Consider the following 19,210-nt stretch of genomic DNA (forward strand, 5'->3'; position numbering starts at 1 on the left):
ATGGCTTTCTCCCTGATGATTGCTCTCCCTTACTCAAATCTCTCCACACTCCACTCTACTATCCACACAGCTGTCAAGTTAATCTTCCTAAAACACAAATCTGCCATTGTCTAAGGGCTCCTTATTACTTCCAGCTTAAAATATAAAATCTTCTTTATGACTTTTAATGCCCTTTCCAACCTGACTTCCTCATACTTCCCCTCGCCATTCTTTTTGAACCTCACTCAGACCCACGTACTCTGTGATCTGTTGAAATTGACTTCTTGCTATTCCTCACATAAGACATTCCATTTCCTGACCCCAGATATTTTATGTTACTGTCCCAATGTCTGAAATTTTCCCCTACTTCATCCTGATCTCTCTGGCTTTCAAGTTCCATTTAAAATCTCTCCTGCTAAAACGGGGGCTTTCCTTCTCCTCCTCAAAGCTGATGTCTCTTTTCTCTTAATTACCTCCAATTTTCCCATATATATCTTGATTTTTCTCTACTAGTTTTCATTTTTATCTCCCATTAGACTATAAGCTTCTTGAGAGCAAGAACTGTCCTTTTTTTTTTTTGTATCCCTAGTTATTAGCACAAGCCCTAGCACACAGGACATGGGCACATGGGAGACACAATAAATTCTTGTTAACTGACTAACTGACTCCAAGTCAAGCACTCTAGCAAGTTCCATTTTGTCAAAAAATTGACATTAATCAATTTCTATATTTGTTTCTATGCAGAAAAAATGGGAAAAGGTTACCAAAATATTTAGATGGATTATGGCTAAGAACTATATTAATATTGTTCAAGAAGTTTCATGATAGATGAGAGACAAATCTGAGCAATGAAGATTGGTTTTTTTCTTGACACATAAATGATCAAAGTAGTGAATGTATGATTCTCTAGAAATCTGAGGATATAGATCCCTGTAATCATTTGCTGTTTTGTAGAGTTTTATTTCATAAAAATATATTGATATAATTTGCCTTTTTTAAAATTATATCTATTTAAAGAGTGCTATATTTGGAGTCAGTGAATCTGGGTTTCAATTACAGTGCTTCTATTTACTATCTGCCTGGCCTTGGGCAAGGTACTTCATGTCTCTTTTTTTCATTCCCTTCAACTGAAAAAATATAAAATGTAAAAGTGGCTACACTAGCTGACCTCCAAGGTCCTTTTAGGCTTGGAATCTATGATTGTAAAATGTTGTAATTTATTTTAAAAATTCAGCATATGTCAAATATTTTGGGTTTTGCAGGGGTGTTGTAAGGATCCAATGAAATAATAATTCTAAAGTCTTTATCACAGTGTCTGGCACAGATTAAACACTGTATAAGTGTTAGCTGTTAATGTTAGCTATGGTTTCCAAATGAACTTGCCAATATCACCCTAGTAAAGGTTATTCTTCATTTGGGGTCAAGGAAATGTTGAGCACTTAGGAGGAAATGATGAAGATGTTTGCTTCTAATTTCTTATTTTGGCAATTTCTATATTCATCATCATTTGGATTTTCTTTTAGTTTATTTGCATACTTGTTTGTTTTTACTATGTGTCAGGAGGAATGGTGGGGCACCTATTTATTCTAAAAATATTAGGATGTGCTTGAATCCTGTTTTATGTTTGGTATAGGCACTTTAGAAAAAAAAACTTGTAGGATTTCCAAGCTTAGTGCATTCCAATCAATGCTTGATTTGCAAATGGAAGGTGAGAAGACACGAGGGAAAGGCTTAGAACATTAAGATAAAGACATCCTAATTATACCATTCAGGTACTATGGAATGAAACAGTACTAAATTGTCAACTAACAGGTAAGCCAACTGCCTTTTTAATGCCAAAGGGACATCTGGGCTATAGCTAGCTGATTAACATGGTTGATTTCCCAGAAGAAATTTTTAAAACTTGAGTCATTTCTTTAGTAGAAACTTTAAAAGTGAATTAGTGATGTTATTGGTTGAATGGCACATAGTATGACTCTCAGCTTACTTCCACTAACATTCTGACCTCTGTCTCTTTCTTGGTTTTTCCTTTCTCACATTTTCATTACCATTTCTATCTTTACCACCCTGATTCAGGCCCTTCCAAAACTTCAAACTAAAATCAATGTAGTTTGCAACATTACCTGGCAGTTGTGGTTACATTGGGCTGCTGAATGGGGAAAATGTAGCCACCTCTCAGATGTAATCCTATTTTGTCTATCGGGAGATACATTTCAACCCGTTCTTTTCTCCATGATCTTTTGCCCCCCTGTGTTTAGTGAATAAAAGCAAGCAAAATTGGGATTAGAAATGCAGAATGTATCTCTTTTTCCTCATAGGATAGCAGAGGTATCAGGTACGTGTGTAAAAATCAACTGGCATTTTAAATGTCCATGAGAGCTGGGTGAACATTTACAAAATACATCTGAAACTTGTAAGAAAGGATCTTTCCAAAGCTATCATCCAATAAGAAATTATGTTCCATATCTCTCTCAAAGAAACTAATTAAACCAGAGGGGAAAAGAATCTGAATTTTATAAAATGGAAACGGTTCACTCTCTCAGTGACAGTATGGTGTGTATAATACGAGACACGAGACTCAAAATCTGGAAAATTTATGTTTGAATTTCACTTCTGACACCAAGCATCTTACCCTGGGTAAGTTACTTCACTGTTCTATGCCTCAATTTCCCCTTTGCAAATTGAGTTGATAATAATGTACTCAAATCACAAAGTTTTTGTAATGATTAAAAGTGGTCATGTATGCAAATCACTTTGGAATCTCTAAAATGGTATATAAACACATCATCATTATTGTTGTTGTCATTGTTACTTTCCTATTTTACTCTATTGCTTTGTAGTGAAGAAAGGCAAACTTGAAATCTCAGGATCTATTTCCCTTAGAAAACTCAAATTTGAACAAATAAAGATTATATTCAAATTAGTTGATTATTATTAACCTATTAGAAATAATGTGTATTCAGATTATATAGAATCAAATATCAACATCATTATGCAGTTTGCCCCACACCTGTCCTTTTATTACCACAGAGAACTCTCAGCATAGAAACATCCTGTAAGATGGTGCAGATCAGCAAATTAATCGTGAACACCTCCTAGATCTCTTTAATTCAAGATCTATAATTTTATAATCTTATCTTGAATAATTTAAACTCAGAGTTGACTGTGGAACTGAAAGGTTAAGTGTTCTGCCCATGATCACACTGCTAATATGTTTCAGATGCAGTCCTTAAACTTCCATCTTCCTGAGTCCAAGGTCAGCCCTCTATCCAATAAGTCATTCTGTCCCTTATTTTCCTAACTATATAAATTAATACATTACAGATTTAACCCTGGGAAAGACACTTGACTTATCATTGCCAAGTAGCTCTCTATTTGCAGTGCAGGTTCTGACCTTCATTGGAAGAAGATATTTTTACACTAGGAGTTCCTTATGCCAATGAAATCACAAGTCTGCTCCAAACTGTGACATCTGTGGTGCAGAGGCCCCTAGGGAAGGGCTGTGTGTGTCCTCTACCTGTGAATAATGGCAACTTCTCCACAGCTTAGAAACTTGGAAAATTCCCTGAGACACCATAAGTGAAGCACAGGTTTGCAAAGCCAGTATCTGGCAGACCCTGAAACCTGAATTACTACACTGTGAGCTCCTGACAATAGGTAGTTCTTGTTATCTCATATCTGTATTCCTAGTACTTAGCATTGCATTGTGTCTGGTACATAGTAAGTACTTAACAAAACTCGAGTTTTTTTTTAAACCCCAGTTCTAACACCATGTGATACTGCTTCAATAATGCACTGATTATACAATCAAGCAAACACACATATGTACATATACATTTATATATAATCTACATATTTATACACATATGCATACATAGGCATGTTTTTTGTGTATGCTAAACTCTACATACAGTACTCTACACACTTGTGTGCCTCATTTTAACTTTCATATGCATGTGTGCATATATATATATAAATATGTGCATATATTGTGCATATATGCATATATATCCTATTAAATCATGCAGATCATCTACATATGTGTATGTGGTAGTGAAAATAAGGCAAAGAAAACAGTACTTCACCATGAGGTCGAATCTTTTTTATTTAAACAAATGATTAAGTGATGGACATGTATAGGGCTATGTGTGAGTGTATGTGTGTATCAGATGAATAGATAGATACATTCAAATAATGTGTGTATCTGTGTATTAGATGAACGGATAGATACATTCATATAAAATCACAACAAACTTTTAAATGCTTTACTTCTTGCTGGAAGTTTAGAAATACTTTAAAATATTTGTATTACTAAAAACAACTTCCTATATAAATTCATTTGAAAAATGGTCTACTATGAATTTTACCAAAATAGTATGATATTTTAAAATTCTTCATTAAAAATAGGATAACAATGAGTGGCTTGTCAGAACTAATGGCTTTTGGCAAAAAAGCGAAACCAAAGTACTGACAAGAATGCTTTCCTTGACCATTAAGATGGCAACAAAAACAATGTTTTTCCATGAGGTTGAATCTTTTTCATTGAAATACATGATTGGAGGGTTTAGAAAATTCCTTGAATTTCAGCCTCTAATACAACAATCTGATAAACAGAAAACAATTTCATGAAATTGAGGCCTCGTTCCTTCATAAAGACAACGTTGACACTTTGTTACTCCAAATTGCCAATAACGAGAATGTAGGGCATTACATGGCTCATTAAATTGTATCAAAACTCATTTAAGCAACAGGTTAGCTTCTATTTATAGTCTAGGGCTACATCTCCTCACATATACTCAAACTTATGGAGACTTTTAATAAAAAAACTATCCCACTCACACAAAACACTGTTTTGTATATTAATTATGAGCCCATCTCATAATTTACTCATTTAAATTTATGTATTCCTCTGAGTATCATATAATCTACTAAAGATACTTACTGTTTCATAGTCATACCATATTGCATCGGGAATATATGCACTCACAGTTTCAGCACCCTAGAACAACAACAAAAACAATTAAATGTGTGTGTGTGTGTGTGTGTGTGTGTGTGTGTTTGTGTGTGTGTGTGTGCACGCGCTCATGCGTATGGGGGAAAAAGGAGATAAATGGAATGATGGGTAACCTGAATTTCTGAAAATGTTCAGATGGCCCTAACAATTTTTGGCTAAGGCTGCTCAGTCCATGTTCAACATGTATTGGATAAACACGTATTATGGATTGGGAGCTGTTCTTGGTGCTGAGGAAAAGAGGACAAAAATAAAAATAAAATATTTCCTGTCTGCCTTCAACCTCCTGATAGCTGAAGTCTTCTTCTCTCCCTTGGGTGAGAGAGATTCCAAACCCCCAGGAAAAGCTATGATTCTGGATGAGTGCATATATCCTTAAAAGAAAGTCTGACTGACTAAGGATGGAAAGGAAGCGGGTTTGTTTTGTTTTGTTTTGCTTGTTAATAGTCCTATGGTGAGACCAATTTTTTTTCTTGCATTTTCTGCATGATAAAAGGTTGCTCTATAACCCAAATTGACAGTGTTAGCTGAGTATTTGCTCCATAACTGAGGACATTTTGACCCAAATGTGTAGAGAACTATATATGAGTTGTGATTTGAGATCTCCAGGTATATACAGGGTGGGGCCAAATTACCCAGACTCCGGGTTTCCAACAAAGACTAGGTAAAGTCACAATAAGCAAGAAAGTGATTTTTTTTGAGATGCACCCAAGATTTCATATATTAAGACATCATATATGACACATGTCTAGAATGATGTTAACTTGGATCATTATAATTAAGGGAGCACTTTCTTCTGCTGATATGATAGATGTCCTATTTTTCCTTTAACAAACAAACTGTCCCTTGACATGTTTTAAGAGATGCAGCAAAGCAAAAACCAATGGTAAAATATCTCTGTGCCAACAATTTTATTTTGCTTTTCTTTTTCTACTTGAATGTTCTAACAATTGTTTTGTTGCATTTCTAAAAAATTTTATTCAGATTCAATCAATGACATTTTAAATTTTTAAAAATACTGTTCTTATAATCACCAAAATATTTATGTTTCTGTGGTAGCCAGCTATGTTTTTGTATTGTAAAGTCAATGGGATGTTTCAAAGATTATGTTAAGGCTATTCTATAGCATCCATTGCACACGATATTGAAAATATGCTTTGTAACTTACGTATGACAGACCCTCTTTAATTCAGTGATGCTAAGCTCATATGGAAATGGGACTACCAAACCATACACAAGGATCCCTGCAGGCCACATATTGGCTAAGAAAATCAAATATTAACATCTTTGTTCTATTGTACTTTCCCACATTTTGTTCAGTGTTTCCTCATTGTGTTTTAATATGATTGAGGTATACTTGGGATGTTGTGAGCCAGCTCAGCTAGAGGACAGTCAGCCTTTATCACACTTCTGCTTTAAATGACCAATATATTAATTCCCATGGAGTAAAACCTACCTGTGTCAGAACAGGTGTGATAAGCAATGAGGGGCCCCATAAGAATTGAGTGTCCTCAATCCAGCTGTTTTCATCTGTATAAAACCTAAGGTAAAGCAAAAAGCAACCTTAAAACATAATATATAGCACATACCAAGTTATATATAACACATGACTCAGGTCACTAATCAATAAGTTGGAGACTATACATCAGTTTTGTTAATTAAGGAAATCTTTGGTAAACTTTAATAAAAATGTGGATTTCGTTATGATTATATTTCAATGATGATACAGTCCCTGGGTGGGACCCCATGTCAGACTTCTCTTTCTTAGTAAAAATATTAAATTCTTCTGTCGCCTCCTATATGCCAGTGAATGATATCCCTTACAAACTTAATTGCTTTGGGTTTTTGTTGTTTATTTTGTTTTGTTTTCCTGAAATTTTTCTAGGAAAACCCTTGAAGAAACAGCATGGCATTATGTGAAAGTCACTGAGAACCAGCAAGTTAAAGGAAAGGGACTTAATCTCAAATCAAGAAAAACAGGTGTGGGGCAGCTAGGTGGCACAGGAATTAGGAAGACGAGTTCAATCTGGGTTCAGACACTTGACATTTACTAGTTGTATGACCCTGGGCAAGTCACTTAACCCCAATTGCCTCACCCCCCCAAAAAAAAGTGCTCATATCCCTCCCCTGACACTGAATATCTATTTAACCATGGGGAAATCATTTAACTTTTCTGAGTCTCAGTTTCTACTTTTGTAAAATAAAGATAAGTACACTATCTATTTCACAGGATTTGTGGGAGGATTACATGGGAAGAAATTGCAAAGTTTTTTGGAAGCCTTAAAGTAAAATGTAAATGTCAATTTATATCTGTTCAGTATTTTTTCCTCCATTGAAAAATTTACCATAACTTTTTTATGTTCTACCTATCTACCCTCAATTTTTCATTTTATGACTAGACTTTGACCTGGTTCTGAAAATGCCTATGGGACATGACCTGTGAAAGGAAAGAGTCCTAGATCTGTTAGTTTAGAGAAGCTTCTCTTCATTTGTGGCAACCATACATTTTGGGGAAAATGTTCAATGAGAAATTAATGTCCTAAAAAGAGCACTGGGCTTGGACAGATCAGTACAGTAGACAGAGTGCAGGAACTGGCATCAGAAAGACCTGGGTTCAAATCTAGTTCCTAACATTTACCAGCTTTTTGATCTTGGGCAAATCAATTTACCTCAATGAAACATAGGCACTCCCTCGGACTTAATTACTGAATCAAGGCAAAGCTGTGATCTGCACTGGTGGATGGAGTTCTCACACCAGGAGCTCACTATATCACAGAAGTCTCTCTTAGTTGTATTCTTTCTGTTCTTCCTCCATGTAAAGAGAGAATCTAACTAGTAATGTTAGCTTAGAATCTAGTTTATTATGTGTGAGAAGCTTCACTAACGTATCATTGTTCAACTATGCTTTTATAGTTTGACATCCAGGCATAGGATCAACAGTCTAGAGCTAGAGAAAAACCTTGAGGGTACCTACTTCAATGTCTTGGATTTAAAGATTTTTTTTGAAATGGCCCTGAAAAGTTGTGACTTTTCTAACATCACACAAATAGCAAGGGGCTAAAGCAGAATTTGAATGCACGTTCCTGTGAAAATAAAATTACTGTGTCATGTTGCCGCTCATTACTTTATATCTCTTTTAATTATAATTCTTTTATGTTTGTATATCCTGTACATAAATATCTAAGGGGTTTCTTTTTTCATTAATTTATTTTGATTTATTAACAATCACTTCCATAAGCTTTTGAGTTTTGGATTTTTCTCTCCCTCCCTCTCTAAAACAACATGCAATCTGATATAGGCTCTACATATACATTCCTATTAAACATTTTCACATTAGTCATGCTGTAAGGAAGAATCAGAACCTATAGAAGAGCCACAAGAAAGAGGAAACAAAACAAAACAAAACAAAACAGACAAGCTGTTTCTTCAGGCAAGCATCAGCTGCAGAATTCTGTTGGACAGCAGTGTGATGGGGAAAAATAAATCAGTAAATAACACTGCTCTTCGAATCAAAGAACCTGGGTTCTAGCCCTCTCTGTGTTCTTTATTACTTATGTGCTATCAGATGAGCTACTTAAAACCTCTCCTGGAGTCAGTTTCTTCAGGTATAAGATGATTTTTGTTTGTTTGTTTGTTTGTTTTTGGCAGGGTGAGGAAGGTCTGGACCATTATTTCACTGGAATTGCTTTGGAAACTCCATACACTAACTGGTACAAATAATTCATCAGTCAGTCAATAAATATTTACTGAGCACTTACTATATTTGAGGTACTGTGCTAAGTCCCGGGGATACAAAAAGAAGCAAAAGGCAATCCCTGTCACAAAGGATCTTACAATCCAATGGAGTCCTGTGCATTGTTGAACAGCTAGTAGTATTGATGAATTTGAACTAAGGCCCTCCTGACCCAAAGGTTGTCCCCCTGGCTAGATGTTCCTTGATCTCAGGGATTCTTTTTTTGAATTTCTTGTATTTTTTTAATTATCATGCTTTGAGCATGGTGCTATTAATTCTGTGAATTTTGATACACATACTGTTCACTTCTCTAGACAACAAACACAATTCCAAACTTAAGGCTTTAAAAACAAATTAAAATATTTGAATAATGGACTCACTCATGAAGGATTGGCCTGGACACTGTGTCTCCATACACATGAGCTTTGTAAAACAGCGTATAGAGGAAGGGCAGTAAAGTGTAGCGGACAGTCAAATAATTTCGCGATGACCTGACTAAAGTAGAATCTGTTCCAAAAACAGCTGGATCTTGAGCCTAAAAGAGGAATAATACTCTTGTTAGGAAGCTAATGCCAGAAACTGAGGGAATATACTGTCTTCCTAACATCTCTCTTGTTTTTTTCTTTACCTCATCATGAGACTTTTACTTGGAGTAGCCAAAAAGCTAAATGCAGTAAAAATCTTATAACCAAAAAGCAAAAGGTGATTCACAATCTTTTCAATTTTAGGCCATTTTCTTGGATTTCAATGTTAAGGACAGTCTATTTAGAGATGGGAAAATGAGAAGAGAATGAGAAAGAGAGCCATATGGAAAAGACAAGGAGACAGACAGTTTGACCTATATCATACACACAAACATTTACATTTTCATCATGTGAAATTAAAATATATATATATATATATATATATATATATATATATTTCTGAAAGTTTGAGTAAATTTCTCAAAGTAAAGTTGAGGGGAGAGTATCTAAGAGTAGAGTAGTCTTGAAGCAAAATCCAGGTAAATTAGAAGAGGTCAGCAATAAGACTGAAAGAATCTGTACTGATTTGAAGCTCAGTATTTCCAAGGTTTAACCAATAGAGTCCAAACTGCAGACAGGACATGCTAAAGAGTTTCTCAAAGTGACATTCAGATGCTATTTGAAAAATGTCCTGTAAACAAGCAGATGGAAAGAATTAAATTCGATATAGGCAGAAGGTGGACTTATTAATATGATTCTCATTAAGGGTCAACACTCTCTTTTGTTTAAAAAAAAATAAAGGAAGGTTTCACAAAACAACCTTCTGCAACAGCAATCTTCTTGTAATACTAAATCCTTTCATTCAATGACAAAACTTGGTTATTGGAGAAATCTATTTCCTTACCACTAGAAGAGGGAAATTAGTCTTTGTATACTAACTTCCTGCACCCACAACAAAACACTGACCCTATAGAGAACATACTGGAATGTCCTTGCAATGACTGTCAAGTAGGTCATTGATCTCACCCAATGAAGACATTGAAAACAGTCTGAATATTCTTTAAATGCACATTTAATTTGGTATTAGGCCAGTAAGTCCAGTCTCTAGAGGCTCACAAAACCCTATAATCAAAAACATAGGAATATATCTTATTTCAAAAGGATTCCTATATGTATCCTTAAGTAACATCATATTCTCTTGCCTCATCACGGCCTGGAGATGACTGTGTCATCTTGAGAGTGAAACCAGTAGATTCTGTTGTCTGGCTGTTCTTACCAATCTGTAGAGGCTTCTAGCATGAACTCAGTCATGGCTGAACAAGTATCATTTGAGGACCAATAAAGCTAAGCATAGAAAGACTTAGCCTGAAAGATTTAGGCATTAGGAAATTATTTCTTGAGGGGGTGGGCCATAGAAACTCATTAAACTTGATTGAAGAGAGGAGTGTAGAAATCACTGGAGAAAATATTCATGCCAATGCTGTCATAAACCCCTCAAGTACTGAAATAATAGTATTTATCTGTGTGAGCGCATGTGCACATACACATGCCTTTTTGTTTTTCTTATATTTGGTTTGTTTATTTTATAAATATATTGGGATTTTTTTCTTCTAGGAAAATAATACTTTGTTCTGATGGAAGGAGTCAACCTTTATATTGAGGCTAACTTCATGATGGGTGAATCCTTGCCTAGAACTTCTGGATCCTGACAAGGTCCAGCCATTAATCTTACTCTCATCTTCTGGCTCCTGCTCTAGGCTCTTCTACTTGCCCACTCATGGCCCAGCCTAAACCTACTTTTCAGCTGCCCTTTATGTTTTGTCTTCCCCTATTAGAATGCAAAATACTTGAGAGTTGAGACCATTTTGTTTTCTTGTTTTTGTATCCCCAGTGTTTAGTATAGTCACAGGGGTGGGGAACCTGCAGCCCTGAGGCCAAATGTGGTCCTCTAGGTCCTCAAGTGTGACCCTTTCATTGAATCCAAATCCCCTTAATAAAAAGATTTGTTCTGTAAAACTTGGACTCAGTCAAAAGGCCATACCCAAAGACCTAGAAGGCCACAAGTGGCCTCAAGGTCAGAGGTTCTCCAACCCTGGATAGTATTTGGCACAAACTAAGTATATTATAAATGCTTTATTTATCTATGTATCACAGACACACTAGGTGGACAACTTTTAGGAAGCCACTTGATTCTAATAAGATCTAGTTCATACATAAAAAAGGCTTAAACTGGATCATAAGATCATAGATTTAGAGCTGAAATGAAACCTGGTGACCATGTTATAGTCCAACCTCTCATTTAACAGATGGGTAAACTGAGGCTAGAGAGGTTCAGTGGTTTGCTTAAGGTCAGACAGGTAGTGTCAAAGCTACTTTTATTAGTGTCAAAGTGTCAAACTCATATTCTCTGACAACAGACTCAATAGTCTTTCACACTGTACCACAATGACTAAAAACTTTAATGAATAGTCCCTTTCAAGTAAGTTTATACAATGAGCTAATAAGTGACTTATGACTTCCAACTCTACTTCTCAACTAGCCCTTCAAGACTGAGTTCAGGATCTCTACACCTTTAATTAATTTGCCTGAAGATATAAGAGTTTTGGAGACCACCTCCATAGACTCATATTTGCACAAGCAACTTACATATTTTTCAGTGACATCAAATGATGGGAGAACATAATAAACATTATCCAGTAAGGCACTAGAACTTACCCTGTATATTTCCCCATTATGATTTCTAGAAAATGGATAAAATGCCCCAAGCTGCATCCATCGAGTGCACAGCTCTTCTGTGGTGTCACCCACAAAGCCACAGATATCTGCTCCAGCCTAAAAAACACACATCTTCACATTCCCTGTTGTAAATACCCTCAATTATTTTTCCCATCTCAAGTTCCCATGCTGTTTACTAAGTTGCTGTTTTAACCCTAATTGCTTTCCTCTCTCTTCTTGTTATTACATTCTCTCTTCATGTCCTCCCATCCTGTTTTTCACCAAATTCAGCATTAGGCAGAATTCAGAGATTTCAGGATCCAGGATTAGGGAGCTGACAGAAGTGTTGTACTCCCAATCAGATCATGTCTGGAATATTGTGTTCAGTTGTGGGTACTGCCATTTAGGAAAGACACTGCTGTGCTGGAGAGTATCTAGAGAAGGGCAAGTAAGATGGTAAAGGGTCTCCAGGTCATGCTGTCTCATGATTCATTGAAGGGACTGAGTGTGGTTAGTCTAGAGAAGACTCAAAGAGGACATCATTTCTGTCTGTAATTGTTTGAAGGGTTGCTGTGTGGCTTAGGGATTAGACTAGTTCCATTAGACCCTTTAGCACAAAACCAGGAGCTCTTAGTAGCAGTTGCAACGTACTTGTAATGCCAGGAAAAGCTCCTTAGCTGCCTTCCTTAAAACTTGCTCTTCTCATACTCTTTCCCCTTTAGTTATTCCTGTGTCTCCCTTCTCTGAACAAACAAGAATAAAGATAGCAAATGAGAATGTAAAAAAATAGTTCAATGTGGAACCACATTTTAGATCATGGCACACATAATAATGTGTTTTTGAGAACAAGAATGCAGGTTCTATAGAATGACTTCCATGTTTTGTTTTGTTTCTTACTCTCGGTTATTGTAAACATGTAATCATTAAGATGGCATTGGTTGAATAAACTTAAATGTAAAATTTTCAGGAGTAACATTCAATGAAAAAAAAAAGAAAATGTTCTTACATAAGGTATTCCAAACAAGCTGAATTCCAGCAGTCCAGTGATTGACCATTCCATGTGTTCCCATAAAGCAGTGTTGTCTCCTAACCAATGGGCAGCATGTCTTCCAGAGCCAGCAAATGTGGAGCGGGTCAAAATGAAACCTCTTTTATTTGGAAATACACGTTCTATGGCTCTAAAATGAGATGAGATTAATGAGTGATTTTATTTTCAAAACCTTATTGGCAATTTATACACACACACACACAAGAAATGTGTGTGTGTGTGTGTGTGTGTGTGTGTGTGTGTGTGTACCATAAGATTGATCTTGCCATGTCCCTCCTCAGGAAGCTTTAGTGACTCTATAGAACTTGGTAAAACAATGTAAGTTCTTTTTTTTTTTAACATTTAAAACCTTTTACAATATGGTTTAAGAATGACTTTTCAAGCTGATTACTCATTACTGCCAGTTATACACACTGTACTTCAGCCCAGCTGGTCTACTTGCTCTTTAACATATGTGAAATTCTATCTCCTAACTCTATGCTTTTATCTAGGTTATTCCTCATGCTTAATATATTCTCTACCTTCACTTTTGCCTCTTGGAACTCCTATCTCCTTTCAAGCTTGAGATCCTCCTAGGAGATACTTTTCCTAATGCCCTACAGCTAATAATTGGTTTTTCCTAAAGCCTTATGGCTGTGGATATCTCTCCAATTACCTCTTATTTAGTTTGAGTTTACTTATCTGTGTACATTTTGTATCACCTAATAGAATGTAATCTCCTTAAGGAAAGACATTGGACTTGGTCTTTGTCTTTCTAGTGCCTTGAAGAGGCATTGTGCCTGGCTCACACTGAATTCTTGTTGAAAAGAATGGGATGATTATTTATTGGAGAATATTGCCTTACAGCTCTATTAGGGTACTCTTCTAAGCGTGAGAAATTAATTTTCTGCAGCTTTCTTCGTGGTTTCCACAGGACTTATTACCAAAAGTAATACTTGCATTTCCATATGACTTCTCATCAAAAGGTGTCCTGAAGAACCTGAAATGAGTGAGAGGTACACTCTCCCTAAATTCTTCCCCAGTGCTGACTATCATCATCTACCTTTTCCCCAGATAGGTGTTAATCCACTTTTCTTCCAGGTCACCATCATTCCCCCTATCAACTGTAATAACCACGTAGAATCATAATGGAAATGTGAGAACTAGAAATGACTTTGGAGATCTCATGACCCACAGATGATGAAACTAAAGTCCAGAGAAATGAATTTCTCAATATCACTTGGCTGCTTAATGACAGGAGAGGAATTAAGACTCACATCTTTTGACTTTGGAGTCAGAGCTCTTTCCCACTATGTTTTATTTGATTTTTATTGACCCCATGTGTTTGCCAGTCATTGCATCATCTCCCTCTTCCACTGGGGAATTCTTAATGTATTAATCTGTATAAACTGTAATTCTGAGTGGGTGTAACCAGCTGCTCTGCTGGGTTTCTGCTCCATCATTTTCATCATGCCCCACTTGGTATAAACTCATCACCAGGAAACTCTAATCTAGTTGCTACTCACACCTTATCAGTATCCTCGTTTTCTTCTGATTCTCTAACTGGAGGGCAGAGAGAAAATTTCCTCCCATACTTTCCCTTATAGAGAACTCAAAATGCCAGTCCTCTCTTCATTTCTCATCAACAACTCTACTTGGTTTTGACTCCACCATTATCTTGAACATTCCCATGTACTGGGCACACCATGGCACTCCACCTCCAATTCTTCTGCTTCCTTTTGTATATTACCTTTTCCCATTAGACTTCAAGCTTGTTGAGGGCAGACTTTTTCATTCCTTTTCTCATTTGTAACCCCAGTGCTTAATAGAGTTCCTGACACATGGTAGGTGCTTAATAAATACTTATGATGTGGCAAATTCTGATACAGAGAGTCTCAACCATGGAATGCCTCTATTTTAGGGTCCAACATGAAAGAAAGATCATCCCATGTGTTCCATTGGTTCATTTACAATTGTTAAAATATACATAAATTTTGTATTGGGTAGGTGAGGAAGCATTCCGTTTCAAAACTTTGCTGTGTATTGCAGAAAATTGTCACATTCAGTCTAGCAAGCACGTGTCAAACCAGTAGCTGAGTAAAGTTTTCAAAAATAGGGACTTTCTGAGCTGAGCCACTGGTCTGTTAATTTAGATCAAAAAAACCAAAACAAAACAAAACAAAAAGTAGCTACTAAAGTCAAATACCCTGGTTTTTTTTCAGTTTGTTTGGTTTTGGTTTTTATTTGTTTGTTTAAAAAGAGAGCTACATAGTAGATAAAGTTCTGGACATGTGACCATGGCAGTGTTCTAGGCAACTTTCTATAAGTTGCAGAGAAGGTATCAACCTGCATTGGTTAAAGGACCTCCCAATGGTCTATTTCTGAAATTTTCACGAATTTTCCCATAATGCCTTGAAATGTTTTGGGCTAATAAATTGCACCCTATACTGTGTTTTATTTTAACTTTTATGCATTTTGTTACGTGGATTAATGAAGTGAGTTATTTTCTCATTTTTAGGCAACAAATGCATCCAGTAATGCCTTTCTCCCTTACTTTTCTGTAGCTATTGCCATGCTGTATCCATAAAGACTGTGGACATCATATTGCTTCCCCCAGTGCTGCACAGCATCCATGCATATGGTCTTGGAATACATGACATTGTCAAGTATACCTTAAAAATACAAAACAAAATTATTCACAAAAGTTTTTTTTTTCATTTTTATCTCAATTCAGATCAATAAACTTTTACTAAGGAGTTACCACGTGGAAAGGACTACTGTTTGAAGTCTTGGTATTATAAAGACAAAAACAAAATGGTCCCTACCTTCGCAGAATATATATTCCACTGGATGAAGTTTCATTCTTTATGCATAATACCACCATGAGACTCTTTTGTGATTTTCATTTCTTATGGTTCATCCTCCATTGTCATACTATGCTTAGCAGAGCTAAGTCAAAGTCTGTTCATTCACAGAGTCTCAGACCTGGAAGAGACCTGAAAACCCAAGTAGCCTAACCTGCACCTGCATGAGAATCCCTTGTACAGCATTCCTTGTAAAAAGTCATCCAGCATTGACTTGAAAATTTACTGGGCTGGGGAACCTGCTGCCTCCTATTGAGACCTATTCTGTTTCTTCATATGCTCTGTATAACATCAAGATTACTTTTTTGTCTTTGTAAATACTCTTCATCATTTCTTTTGTACTCTTTGGAGGCATGAAAGAACAACTCTAATCTGTCTTCCACTGATGATGCTTCACATAGATGAAGACAGCTCTTACACCCCCATTTAATCTCTTCTCCAGCTTAAATGTTTCCAGTTTCTTCAATTGTTCCTCTTACGGTTTGGACTCATACGTTAATAGTGGCCCTCTTTAGAACTATTCACTAAATTGAAGGGGAAAGGGATAAGAGAAGGAGGGGGGAGAGACAGAAAGGTCGGCAGATTAGGAGAAGAGGTATTCAGAATGCATGCCATCTTGGGGTGGGGGGAGGGACAAGATGGTGAGAAAATTTGGAACTCAAAATCTTGTGGAAGTGAATGGTGAAAACTAAAACTAAATAAATTATTTAAAAAATGAACTATTAACGTTCTTCCTAAAATGTGGTGTCCAGAAATCAACAAATATGCGAAGTGAAATAGAGAATACTCTTGATCAATTAGTATGACTTAGGCTACCTGTTTTTAATTAATCTTTGTTTCATTTGGCCATTTACTTATTTTAAACCTTCATTAACTATTAATGCTACACATTCCTTAATGGATGCCATATGTCATGGAAGTCAATAAATCAATAATAAGAAGAAAAAATTAATCAGCAATGATGAATACTTTTCTTTAAGAATCAGTGTTTAGAGCTAATTAGTACAGTATGTATAATCAAATTCAGATCATGAAGGATGTCATACATCCAAAATCATAAACCATAAAAAGTTTTCACAGGATTAAAATGTAAATAATGACAGTCACTTTTAAGAACTTGTGTTGCCTCATAGACTTTTGTTTTTTTTTGGCTATGCAATGGGGTTAAGTGACTTGCCCAGGGTCACACAGCTAATAAGTGTTCTGTTTCTGAGGCCAGATTTGAAATTAGGTCCTCCTGAATTCAGGGCCAGTGCTCTATCCACTGTGCCACCTAGCTGCCCCACCTCATAGACTTTTATATTAGTTGAGAATATGGTAGCATGATTCATCATTATGCTTATCTCAATAATAATAGAATAATAGAAATAATAGAAATTTAAAATCTTTAGAAAATTTCCATCACAACAATTCCATGAGGTCCATTTTACAAATGAAGAAGCTGAAGTTCAGACAAATGAAATGACTTATCCAAGGTCACAGAGCTGGTGTCAGAGACAGGATATGAACCTAGCTCCCTAGCTCTCCTCATTCCAAGTTGGGCAATGTATCCACTATATCACCCTGCCTCTCATGGCAGGCCATTGCCAAAGACAGCTAAGGCTTCCTCTAGAGACAGCTAAGTGGCACAAGGTAGAGAGGGCTGGCCCAAGAGTCAGAAGATCTCAGTTACTACTTGTGTGACCCTCGGCAAGTTACTTAACCTCTCTGCCTCAATCTCTTCATCTGCAAAATAAAATTAATAATAATTGCTACCTCAGTGGGGGGGGATGAGGATAAAAATCCTACAAAATTTTATAAAGTGTTTTGCAAACTTTATAGTGATGCATAAATGCTTGCTGTCATTTTTTTTCTATTAATGAATTGTACTAAGAGTTTATCTTTCCTCTGCAATAAGAAGAACTAGCTTTTCTGGATAAACAAAATACAATGAGCTGTGCTGTTATTACAGCATGGGATACACTGTAACACTTTTTAGAGCACCTTCTAAGGTACTCTTGGAAAACAATATATTTCATTTAATTTGGTTTTCAATTTCACAATGGTGGCAAAATGATTTATGGCAAAGGGAAGTCCATAGGTAGAGTACATTAAAAACATTGTTTCTTTTATTAAAGTCATCTCATATATGAATAAGAAAAAGCATTATCTCTTTGAAGAATAATCTGATTTACTTTCTGTTTGTTCTAGCAATGCCTAGGAAAGCATAAAACATAGGTAGGCTTTTGGTAGTAACTCAAAAAGAAGAGAGTCTTTAATTCAGAGCAATTCATTCTTTGGAGCAGGGGAGAGAAAAATTGTATTCTACATCATAGAAGCTACCAAACTTACCTGGAGTGAAAGGCGGATAATTCAGTTTGTTGGCATCACATCCCTCCCTTGAACCTTGAACAAAGCTGGAGACTTCATTCATATCCTGAAGAGACATGATGAAGGACAACATCTTTTATTGTAAGAGTTATTATAAGATCCTCGATGTGCATTTCCAACTTTAGGAAGGCAATTAGGCCGCTATATTATTTTGAGAAGAATTTTTGAATTCACAAACCATAATCTACTTATTGGAAGTGATTAATGATGTTCTAGTGATTTCAGTGTAAGTGACACATAAGTGACGGAAGTAGGATTTTAATCTAGGTCTTCCTGCCTCCAGGTCCAACATTCTATACTACTCTGTAACGCTAAGCATGTCACTTACCTTCGAACTGCCTCAGTTTCCACATCTATAAAATGAGGCTAATAGTAGTACTTGCCTCACAGGGTTCTTGTGAGGTTAAAATGATACAATATCAGAAAACTTTTCAAATCTTAAAACTCTATATAAATTCTAGCTATCATCATCATTATCTTATAATCATCATCACTATTACTTGCAGAAGGAAATAGGATATTTTGGGTCAACCTTGGAGTCAGAGAGATGTAGCAAGGTTCAAGTTATGTTTCTGATATGTTACTTCTGTGACCCTTCGGCAAGCCTTCCATTCTTTACAAATGGCTGTTTATCAGATGTATAGTGAATATCAAATAGACTTTTATTTTACTTGGAACCCACCAAAAAAACAATAATCACAGAAAGCAGATATATTTGAGAGACTACTTAGACAAGGGCTTTGGTCTATCACAGTCACTGACTTCTAATTGCAAAACAGTTGTCTCTGTCCTGGTTTCATACTGTATATAATAAACATGTTTATTGAATGCAACTCCCATCAAAATTTCCTCTTTTTCCTAGTTTTAACATTTCTTGAGAAGAAGCTGTTTTCAACATTTTTTTTCCTGTTCAGTTTTATTCCTGGTTATTTTGGCTGTTCTACACATGTTGCCTAGGTCATGAGTCCAATCACCACTATGTTCTGTACCACAGCCAGAAGTAGAAACCATTGATTATTTTTTTTGAAGCCTGAATCTCAGTTTCCA

General features: G+C 36.0%; 1 protein-coding gene across 1 annotated transcript in view; it reads right to left on the bottom strand.

Annotated features, from left to right (window-relative positions):
* SI (sucrase-isomaltase) overlaps positions 1-19,210 on the bottom strand; it is a 106,232-nt gene that overhangs the window by 59,477 nt on the left and 27,545 nt on the right. Inside the window, exons 13-20 of the mRNA XM_020989062.2 lie at positions 18,125-18,209; positions 15,484-15,601; positions 12,909-13,080; positions 11,903-12,019; positions 9,104-9,258; positions 6,447-6,531; positions 4,922-4,978; positions 2,103-2,227 (exon numbers count right to left, since the gene is read on the bottom strand). Coding sequence (XP_020844721.1) covers positions 2,103-2,227; positions 4,922-4,978; positions 6,447-6,531; positions 9,104-9,258; positions 11,903-12,019; positions 12,909-13,080; positions 15,484-15,601; positions 18,125-18,209 — 914 coding nt within the window. The remainder of the gene's footprint in view (positions 1-2,102; positions 2,228-4,921; positions 4,979-6,446; positions 6,532-9,103; positions 9,259-11,902; positions 12,020-12,908; positions 13,081-15,483; positions 15,602-18,124; positions 18,210-19,210) is intronic.

This window comes from Phascolarctos cinereus, unplaced genomic scaffold (genome assembly GCF_003287225.1).
Source record: "Phascolarctos cinereus isolate Bilbo 61053 unplaced genomic scaffold, phaCin_HiC Scaffold_7;HRSCAF=346, whole genome shotgun sequence".
In the NCBI taxonomy this organism is placed as follows: Eukaryota; Metazoa; Chordata; class Mammalia; order Diprotodontia; family Phascolarctidae; genus Phascolarctos; species Phascolarctos cinereus.